The following is an 11,180-nucleotide window of genomic DNA, read 5'->3' as shown; positions in this document are numbered from 1 at the left end:
GGGATGCAGCTGTGAGATCTATGTGGAATGAAGGAAGCTTTGGACCCGAGTGCTGTGACTTCGGGGAATGTAAATGTAAATACATATATATGTAGCTTTCCTTATACCGATTCCCATTGTTAGGTGTGTCAAGTAGTCCAACAACATTGTAATGTTGTGATGTGACAACTATGTTATCCGCCTACCAATGCAATGTTTCACTGTGTTATATTTATGAAGCTAGCACCAGAAGACTGAGAACTGTCATTGATTAATTTGAGTTGGGAGGGGTCTGGCACCCAGACTGGGGTCTCAGGCCCAGTGTTTGGTGATGGTCTGTTTCAGAATCAAAGTCTCTGCGATCTCGTGATGGCTGCACAGGGAACAGACCCCAGTCCTCGTCGTATCCGGGGTGTGTGAGATTCATTAATAGGAGTGCGTGACAACCAGCTCTTGTAACTCGTCCTCTTGTTTAAAAAGTTGTATCTGTTGCGTGTTTTAGGGTTACCATAATACCACAGTAGGACCTGCACGTGCACTTGTTTGCCCAGGGTTCGTTTAATGGGCACAGCTGCCCGCTCGCGCTGCCCACGTGAAGTTCACAGACTGTAAGAAGCTGCACAAAGTTAGGGACAAGCGTGCTGTTTGCAGCCCAACAGCTGATACCCAAGTATGCCACAACTGTGCTAGAAAGGCTTCGGGGAATGAGCCTGCAGGGTGGTTGGGGGGGGGGGGGGGGGGTAAGGAATTCGGGCTGCAGTTTGCGGTGAAGGGGGCGAGGCACCCCCCCACATTAGTGCGTGCTTTGAGCCTGCTCACCGAGCAGTGAAAGTCGCCACGCACGTCAGGCGGAAGGCAGTTGTTGGGCTACTAACAGGACACGGCGCCTTGCAAACATATGGGTGAGCTGCGCCCACAGATGGCGGGCAGGAGCGTGGGGCAGACGCCTCCCTATAAAGCCCTAGCCACCGCCTGCCTGCAGCCGAGGCTGGGGGCCAGCAGCCAGCGCCGGTCGGGAGTGTTTGTTACCGCTCTAATCCTATTAATTAAAACGTTAACCTGATTGGGTAGAAAGCGGAGTCCCAACAGGCGAGCCTTCTCCATAATAACCTACTCAGAGAGATAATGATGTGAAAGGCTCCCCCGGCTGCTGACGGCTCCGGAAGCCTCTTGAAGGTGAATCCAAGCAAGATAAGCGCTGCAGTCTCGCCTCGGAGTGCCTCGGCGCTTCACTGAGGGCTGAGGGGGAGGGGAGAGGGGCAGAGCAGGACGGGTGAGCAGTACAAGAGGAAGAGCACAGAGAAGAGTACAAGGAGGGGAGCACAGGGGTGAGGAGCACCAGAAGCAAGCACACGCAAGAGGAGGAGCAGGCGGGGAGGAACTCTAAAAGAGGAGCCCAGAGGGAGGATCTCACACCAGAAGAGGAGCAGAACAAGAACGGGAGCACACACAACTGTTGGAAAACGAAGCAAGAGATCAGCACAAGGACCACGTCAAAAAGAGCAATAAGGAAAAGGACTTAACAGGTGGAAAGCAAAAAGAAAAGCACAAGAAAGGAAACAGAAAAAAAAGGCGGACGACCAGGAGCTCAAAGAAAGGAACAAGAACTCAAAAACTACATTAAAGCGGAGAAGAAAACGAGCAATAATAACAGAGGGCTTACAAAGAAAAGAAGTAAGGAGAGAAAGGCACAACCATAAGAGTGACACAGGCAGAAGAGTACCAGAAGGGGCACAACCAACAGAGCGAACGAGGCACATCTAAAAGAGTGCAAGAAGGAGGCACACCCAGAAGAGTGCTCGAAACGGACACAACCAGAGTGCGAGAAGGGGGCAGAGCCAGCAGTGTGTCCATCGCCGGGCACCACCAGAGTGCGACCAGAGTGTGAGAAGGGGGCAGAGCCAGCAGTGTGTCCATCGCCAGGGCGCAGTGCCCTCACGCGCGGGCGGGCTGGAGGTCGCTCTCTGCAGCACCATGGACAGGGGCCTCTCGGCTGAAGACCTCTACCACCACCACAAGAGCCTGGCAATGAAGCGCATGGAGTCCGCCTTCCGCTCGCCCCCCGGCCTGGACCTCAGCCTGCAGCGGGACGGCCGCTCGCCCAGCCTGGGCTGCTTCGATGCCGCGGAGCCCTCCGAGCTGCTGCTCCCGCACCAGCAGCCGCCGCGCCCGGGGGGCAGCAGCGGGGAGGCGCTGGCCGCAGCTTCCCGCTGCCCCCAGTATGCCGAGAGCGCCAGCCGGAGCTCGGTGGCCGAGAGCAGCGGCGGAGAGGACCAGAGCCCGGACGACGAGGACAGCGGCGGCGACGGGCGCTGCCAGCGGCTGCTGGGCGCGGAGGGCCGGCTGCTGTCCCCAGCACCGGGCAGTGGCGCCCCGGGAGGGCTGGGCTCCGGGGCAGGGATGCTGCTGCCCAACACGGCCACCGGCGGCAAGAAGTCCAAAGAGCAGAAGGCGCTGCGGCTGAACATCAACGCGCGGGAGCGGCGGCGCATGCACGACTTGAACGATGCGCTGGACGAGCTGCGCTCCGTGATCCCCTACGCGCACAGCCCCTCCGTGCGCAAACTCTCCAAGATCGCCACTCTGCTGCTGGCCAAGAACTACATCCTGATGCAGGCGCAGGCTCTGGAGGAGATGCGCAGGCTGGTGGCCTACTTGAACCAGGGCCAGGCGCTGGGCGCTGCTGCCGCCCTGCCCGCCTCGGCCGCTGCCGCCGCCCTGCACCCGGCACTGGGCGCCTACGAGCAGGCTGCGGCCGCGGCAGCCGGCTATCCATTCACCACCGGCCTGCCAACCTCCGGGTCCTGCCCAGACAAGTGCACGCTCTTCAGCAGCGTCTCGGCCAGCCTCTGCAAGCAGTGTACGGACAAGCCCTGAGGGCAGCGGGCTGAGAGGGGAAGGCACGGGGGACTGACACCCGCTGGAGAGGCGCACGGACCGGGACTAGGGGCACGGGAGGCACGGGGTCTGGGCATGGGACCTGCACGTGGAGTTACGCCATGTCGAACAAGGGCTCGGAAACTGAGGGGGAAATGTGGGTACCTAGTGCTTAGAGAGACGCACAGATATATGTTTAACCGGACCATGTCATGAGGGGAGTGGGAGAAGTTTACAATGAGCAGAAGTGCCAATATTGTGGTGCACCCTAACCTGGCACTTTCAAGTAATTAAGAGGGACTTAGAGAAGGGACAAAATGGAAACAAAAGTTTAAGGCATGTAACTTTATGTAGGGCCCGTGGCTCGACATGTCAGGAACCAATAGGAAAGAGCACACGTTGATAAGTCACCCTGGGCCGGCGGAGAACCACGCGCCAAGGCGGGCACTTTGTAAAGTTTGACTATGAACTAGACTGTGGCCTGCTGCTCAGCCCTTCCAAGCACACCGCCCCAGTGCCACCCTCGGCCCAGGGAAGGCCGGGTACCCACAGGGACTTCTGCACAGACGCTCGTGTCCTCCCTTCCCCGCTTGAACTGAACTGCCACTACACCTCAGCGAAACACCGGGTTCGCGAATAAGTTTTTTTTGTATCTTCCTGAATGGCGGACAGCACTTAGGGGAATCCTCTAGAAGAACTGTTTTGATTATTTATATGTCAAAAAACAAAACCGGGCTCAGTTGAATTGAGTGTCAGGATTTGTAGCTCGAGAAAAGTACTGTATTTTAAAAGAAATCGAAAAAAAACATGCACTTGAAATTCGCTTTTTTGATTCAGAATGAGGAACAAGCCGAGAAATAGACCCAAGTAAAAGACAAAAAGTGAACTAAGCGAAAATGATTTGACTTGTATTTTTTATTATGCCACCTTTTGATCTGGTCATACTGAACAAAGTTTTTGAGAGAGTGATTTAAAAAAAAAAAGAGTGGATGGAAGTTTTTTTTTTTTTAAAGAAAGTATTTATGTGTACCGTGCTACTTTGAGTATGCAATGATGTGTGTATGATAAATAAGATTATTTATATTTATTTATATATTCCTCGAGGCGCCATGAAAAGAGCAGCATTTATCAGGTGCAAGGACCACTGGTCTCGCGTGCATCTTTTTAACGCCCTCGAACACACTCTTCGTCGATTACTTTACACTGTGTGCCAAGTGTTTCTTTGCCAACAGATTACACCTGGTCTCGGGGCTCTTAAAGGGTTGCTTGGTTTGTGAATGGTCGACTGGGTGAATCTACTCTGTATTTTAAATTGAGCTTTAATAAATTGCTTCAGTCCAAAAAAGTAGAGAAACGAGTTTATTTTAACACTCTCTAAATTCAATAATCTCTTCTTAAAAATGGATGCAATTGACGCTGATGGCATTTAATTTTTTTTTAATTTGCTGCTGTAGAAAATTGTTTCTATTATAAAACAGGAGAAATTCTAAAAGATATGCTGTTCGTGAGTTTATTTATTGTCCAGGAAATTTAGCTATAGATTGGATGGTGAAATGTATGGGGAAATTTAGATTTGCTTTTACGCATGCAAAAAAAACATGTGCCTTGGGTTTTTAATACCCTCATTTGCTCTGAGTGAAATTGTATTCTAGCAAAGTGCAATATATATTTTTTTATTGTTGTTGTTCTTTCCCAAAATGTAAAACATGAACTGGAGGGCGCTTTCCCCAAGCGCCCTTTCAGTCCAGGTTTACAGACGTGGCCCTGCGCCTTTGCCACGTTCTAGCCGCTAGATCTCAGAAAGGGCCGAGCCCTGCACTTGCCCATCATGCCCAGATAATGTAAATTGAATCTGGCGGCTCCCATGGCTGGGACGCAGTTGTGCCGGGGGTCACGGATTTGTGAGGGGAATGTCTGCGCCCATCCAGGCACCGCCGGCAGAGAGTGAGAGCCTGGGTGCGTGTCAGAAGGGGTCTTGAACAGAAGCTTGTCCTCAGCAAATATTATTCTGATATCACGAGAGAACATCATATGCGGTATTCTATTGTGGGTGCATGACATATTCAAATTCATTTTTGGGACGGGCGTTGTGTTGATTACGTTTTCGTAGGTTGGAAACAGTGATACCTTTTATTTATCCGGCTTAAAGTACAGTGAAAGTGCTTTTACTTTCGAGAACTTGCAGGTCCCTTCTTCGGGCTTGCGGGGCCTGACTAGAACAGTAAGTAACACCTTGTGATCAACGTTACAACTTCGGAGGCATTCCCAATATTTATATTTGTTAAAGCCTGCTGAACCAAAGAAGGATAGAGTTAGGCCTAACGGACAGAGCTGACGACTTTGGAGCTGGGCAACCAGATTCGAGCCTCGGCGTCAGCTCAACATCTTGTGAGCTGTGGAAAATCATTTAATGTCTCCGTGCCTCCTAAAAATAAATGTGTCCTTGTATTACGTAATTGGTGCTCATGTAAAGCTCTCCAATGCCTTCAGGTCGAGTTGGCGCTAGGTAAAATTGTAAAAAAAAGTTATGACCTCAAATAACGGAAGTATTTTATTTAGACAGCGGCTGCACACATCCGGCTTCCACTGGAGACTTTTTTTGATCGCTGAAAGTCTTGGAAAGTGACCGAAGTAATACTCAGTGGTCGCTACTGATTTGCTATCACTAGAGGGGCCTGGCGCTGTGTTAGACCACACACCGAGCTCTGAAAGCCCAGGGTCTGCTATGGTTTGTCGTAGTGATTAAAAGACTATAATAGCAGACTGTCCGATTTCAGTCGCAAAATAAATCGCCTCAGCCTTCCCGCTCCCTGATCCAAAACGAATAAAACACACTGTTTGTTGGGGTCCAACACACACCACAGCGCAGAGCCTCTCCGTGTAACAGGACCTACCTAACCTAACCCTTAAACTGCACCCCGAGTGCAGCCAGGCACCAAACCAATCCAGAGTGACGGCTCACCCCAAAAGCTGCCTGCCGAGAGCTCCCGCCAAAACTGCATCCCCAAAGTTGATATATAGTCATTACAGCAGGTCTGTGGACCATCCAGAGACTCTCTCCCCGACTCCCCCCCCCACACACACACACACATATTATGTCTTTAATAATTCGTGATCACTTTTGATCGGCTGAGGTATTTGGTGGCACGTAGTGGCATTACCCTCGACTTTTCCCCTTCCTCTGGTCAGAAGTCAGTGTCGACATAATTAAGGCTGCCTGCAGTGCAGTGTGAACATCTCCATCTATTCACGCACCTGCCCGTATAGACACTAACTGACGCACGGCCCAGAGCGTTGTTCACAGCCCCAGCCTTGTACCTCTCGTGCACTGTATCTTGAGCTGGTCTTCGGGAGCACGTCGATGGGACGGTGACTGCCTGGACGTCAGCAGTGCCCCCGAGGGCTGCTGATCTCGCGAGACAGGGTCCCGGGCTCCCCGCCTTCTCACTGGGCCTGATTGGGGGTAGGCCTGAGCGGGCGCCGCTCTGACAGGTCCCCGATGCTCTGTCAGCCACAGGTGGCACAGGCAAGTGCCTCGAGGCACGCGGACTGGCACTGTGAGGTGCCAGTTCTGCGATTACTCCTCCCGGTGTGTAAAGAGGAGCGCTCTCAGGGATACAGTTCTGGGACGTTTAGGGCAAACTAGGCCTTCTCAGGGTTAAATTTACTTATTGTAATAGTACTCAACCTGCCAGGACCCTCACTCGCCCTCAGCAGGAAGGACAGGCCTTCACTTTGCCCACGTTGTTTTCATGATATCTTGTTACTGTCTTCCAGGCCTCTCGATGTCGCCACTGGTCACTGAAAGGGTCAGAGGGTGACAGTGAGCTTGGACAGGTAGCGCTGGGCACCATCCCTCAGTGAGCGAGGAGAACCGAATGCCACACCAGTCCAGCTCACCCGCCTCGATGGCCACTGGTCAGTGGGTGGGTGGGCATGAACGCAGCCCCCAGTCCTGAGCAGAACCGTCTGCAGGCATCAGCAGGCGCAACCCGGCGCTTCTAATTATCATTATTAAAACAATTTCCATGACGATGTTTAATATTATGTTAATTCGAAAACAACTGTGTATGAAAACTGTCGACTATAATACCTAAATTCATTTAATGAAACACATCGTTAAGGCAATTAAAGCTCCTGCTTGTGATTAAGGGAGATAATTACGACACAGCTCTGCGCCGTAATTGGGTGTCTTTAATCAAGGGGTAAGTGACGGGCTCGGCAGCCGTTGGCGGGTACTGCCCTCTGTGGAAGTGGGGGACAACAGCGATAGCCCCTCACAGAGGCCTGTCATTTCTAAGGTGATCCCGTGTTACCTCACCGCACCTCCGTCAGGGACGCACGGGGCAGGAGGCAGCGGGCACCGTGAGCCTGCCCTGGTGAGGCTGGGGTGAGATAAGGACAGGAGAGGCCCCTCTCACTGACTCAGACTGGAAGGAGGAGGGCACTCCTGGGTGCACCAGCAGGAAGGTACCCGACGCACACATTCAGTTGCTGGCAAGGTGCTTTTGAATTAAACTATCACATATTACATTATAAGCTACATAGCACCAGTGTTTGATATATTGCAACTTAACAAACATGCCTTTTTATGCAGGTAGGACCAGGCATGCACCCTCTGCTCTGGGAAAAACACTCCACTGCCACATGCTGCATGCATACTATAATTATACATGTTCCCCAGAGAGCATTCGTATATTTTCAAAATGAAAAATTTCAGTACTGAAAAAATATTTTCGCGAGTAACTGCTACTATTGCACAGTATTCAAAGTATAGTTTCGTGGAGTTCTCTCGCGGTGCTTTCTTTCCGGCACGGCGCATCTGAGCGCCTTGTTTGTGGTTACCAGGTTTGTTTAGTTATTGGCACCTGTATCTGTCAGCGCCCGGTGGCTGCGTGCACGTGACCAGTGACCCTAGGCCGCAGCACTCCTCTGTCAGCCCTGCCCCTTCAGCGCCTTGTGCCTGCGCACTCCCGCTGCACGCGCCGCAGGTGAGAGCGCGAGCGGCCCCCAGTCACCCGTGACGGCGCACGCGCTGCGTGGCGCACGTGCGGCTGCCGGCGCTTGACCCTTAACCTCCCGTATCGATTAGCCATTAGACAGGATTAAACGAGGCGATCGACGCGCCCTGGAGGCGGGGCTGTCCCCGGCAGAGGGGGCGCTGCCTCACTCCTCCTCACACTGCAGGGTGTGTGAGGTCCTGAATCTCCGGGGTCCCGTCTGACGGGGGTCCCAGCTGCTGCACCGAGGCAGTACAAGAGGGACACCCACCCGGGCCTGGAACTGTGGCGCAGTAGCACCCCACAGCACTCCCGCACTCAGCCCCCTGACTGCCCCACTACCAGACCCATTGGTTCTTGCTATAAGGTGTCTCTTATGCGATGTTCTCCCATGTAAAACGAAACCAGCGTTTTACCCTATAATGCCGGCCCAGGTATATAGCGCCTCAGCGCTGTAGTAATTAATTAACACAGAACGAGGAGAAACGCGTTCTGCGGCGTCTAACAAAGAGTTCCTTTGGGTTACCAATACGAACGACCTGTATAGGACACCTCTCAGCGATATGAAAGACCAGCAGAAACTCCTGATGGATAAATGAACACCTGAACCCCCTAACAGCGTTCAATTGAATTATTTCCCCACCGCCTACAATTAAGATCTAATTCAGAGAGAGATCGTGGGAAAACGACTTTTATCAAATCTTCGGTTAAAACAAACGGAGGCTAACATTGCCGACTCGCATAAGACTCGTCCAATAAATTCTCCAACTACCAAATGACCACAAATAATGTACTTTCTGTCTCCCGATAGAGGCATCACTAGAAAATCCCATCGCTCGCTTTCCCACACCCCGACACGCTCACAATTGTCTAACACAGAAGTAGCGACAGAGACTGCCAGCAACTAAAGCACAACTTCAACAGTATGTAAAAAATAACAGGAGTTTGATTTTGCTCTTAAATTATGCTGGGTCCCGCCGTGCTGTCTACTAACTCGTGGTGGTGGGACGCAGTTCAAACACAAATCGAATGTAAACTCTGGGGAATAACGTGTTACTGCAGTTTACGTGTCATTTATTCCTCATTTTAACTGTCGCGTGGCTATTAAGGAGCGCGGTGGTAAGAGTCTGATTTTCGGAATAAAAAAAGTAAAGGTGCAAAATAATAGTACATTTTCAGAGGAAACGCAGTTGAAAACATGTTTGCCATTAACTTTTGCCCGGTATAGCTACACATGAAGGATCGGTTTTCGTTATACTGCAAGGAGCCCCTAGACGGCTTAAACCCCTCGAAGTGTCTAAAGTCCCTCGCGGAGGAGCACACTTCAAGGACCGGCGAGTGCAGCGTCGTTCCCTGGTACTTCTCGCAGCAACCTTGCTGCAGTCCGCTCTGCGAAGTTGTTACTAGTCCTCCCACTGAGGGCAACAGCCAGACCCAGCCAGGGGCACAGAATCGTCACGCTGGACTTTCGAGTCTTGATCCGAATTCGGGGCATTTCGTTCATGTAAGGAGTGACATGAACGGATTTATGGGTCGAAAATCGGCTTCAAACTCAGGCGCATCAGCATAGTTTGTTGCACCTGCTTTGTATTGTACATTTGATCAGAACCCTCTACGACTCCTTATGTCTTATGTTTTCTAACGAATCAAAGATGTATGATTAGAGTCAGCCAAATGCACGAGTGAGCGCAGGAGGGCATCCAGGGGCGCAATTGTAATTGGTGCAGTAGATGCAGTGGCGCCGGGGCCCGTGAGCATGACGGGCCACTGAAGCACAAATCTAGTTTGTAGGCAGCCTCTGGGCGCAAGACTGGCCCTGACAGCTGTCCATGTGTAGGAGCAGAGAAACCGCAGACTTCAGCCTGAGCCTCAGCTCTGTTTTCAAGTATTCACGAGCTGCGAGGAACAATATTCAGATGTCCTGCACACCTGACGCAGGTGAAAGGAAACACGTATCCAGACGTCCTCCACACCTGACGCAGGTGAAAGGAAACAAGTATCCAGAGGTCCTGCACACCTGACACAGGTGAAAGGAAACATGCATCGAGAGGTCCTGCACACCTGACACAGGTGAAAGGAAACACGAATCCAGAGGTACTGCACACCTGACGCAGGTGAAAGGAAACACGTATCCAGAGGTCCTGCACACGTGACACAGGTGAAAGGAAACATGCATCCAGAGGTCCTGCACACCTGACACAGGTGAAAGGAAACACGAATCCAGAGGTACTGCACACCTGACGCAGGTGAAAGGAAACACGTATCCAGAGGTCCTGCACACCTGACACAGGTGAAAGAAAACATGCATCCAGAGGTCCTGCACACCTGACACAGGTGAAAGGAAACATGTATACAGAGGGCTTGCACACCTGACACATAGGAAACACGTATCCAGAGGTCCCGAACACCTGACACAGGTGAAAGGAAACATGTTTCCAGAGGTCCTGCACACCTGACACAGGTGAAAGGAAACACGCATCGAGAGGTCCTGCACACCTGACGCAGGTGAAAGGAAACACGTATACAGAGCTCCTGCAAACCTGACGCAGGTGAAAGTAAACACATATCTAGCGGGCCTGCACACCTGACGCATAGGAAACACGTATCCTGAGGTCCTGCACACCTGACGCAGGTGAAAGGAAACGTATCCAGCGGTCCTGCACACCTGACGCAGGTGAAAGAAAACACGTATCCAGAGGTCCTTCACACCTGAGGCAGGTGAAAGGAAACATGTATCCTGAGGTCCTGCACACCGACACAGGTGAAAGGAAACATGTATCCTGAGGTCCTGCACACCTGACGCAGGTGAAACGAAACACGTATCCAGAGGTCCTGCACACCTGACACAGGTGAAAAGAAACATGCACCCAGAGGTCCTGCACACCTGACACAGGTGAAAGGAAACATGCATCCAGAGGTCCTGCACACCTGACACAGGTGAAAGGAAACACGCATCGAAAGGTCCTGCACACCTGATGCAGGTGAAAGGAAACATGTATCCTGAGGTCCTGCACACCTGACACAGGTAAAAGGAACATTGCATCCAAAGGTCCTGCACACCTGAAACAGGTGAAAGGAAACATGCATCCACAGGTCCTGCACACCTGACGCACGTGAAAGGAAACATGCATCCAGAGGTCCTGCACTAAGGAAACATGTATCCAGAGGTCACGCACACCTGACACAGGTGAAAGGAAACATGTATCCTGAGGTCCTGCACACCTGACGCAGGTGAAATGAAACATGTATCCTGAGGTCCTGCACACCTGACGCAGGTGAAAGGAAACATGTATCCTGAGGTCCTGCACACCTGACGCAGGTGAA

The 11,180-nt window shown here is 51.8% G+C and overlaps 1 protein-coding gene across 1 annotated transcript; it reads left to right on the top strand.

Moving 5' to 3' along the window:
• Window positions 1–1,294: 1,294 nt before the first annotated feature.
• Window positions 1,295–2,929, top strand: BHLHE22 (basic helix-loop-helix family member e22). The gene has a single exon (XM_078685635.1). The coding sequence runs from the start codon at window positions 1,954–1,956 to the stop codon at window positions 2,854–2,856; it is 903 nt and encodes a 300-aa protein (XP_078541761.1). The 5' UTR covers window positions 1,295–1,953; the 3' UTR covers window positions 2,857–2,929.
• The last annotated feature ends 8,251 nt before the right edge of the window (window positions 2,930–11,180 follow it).

The sequence above is a fragment of the Lissotriton helveticus genome, chromosome 4_1 (assembly GCF_964261635.1).
Source record: "Lissotriton helveticus chromosome 4_1, aLisHel1.1, whole genome shotgun sequence".
NCBI lineage: Eukaryota > Metazoa > Chordata > Amphibia > Caudata > Salamandridae > Lissotriton > Lissotriton helveticus.
The sequence above is the reverse complement of the archived record's forward strand: the minus strand, read 5'-3'. Positions and strand labels throughout refer to the sequence as shown.

Excerpts from the sequence above, each read along its gene's own strand:
- BHLHE22 (XM_078685635.1), top strand. The coding sequence starts at position 1,954 with ATGGACAGGGGCCTCTCGGCTGAAGACCTCTACCACCACCACAAGAGC.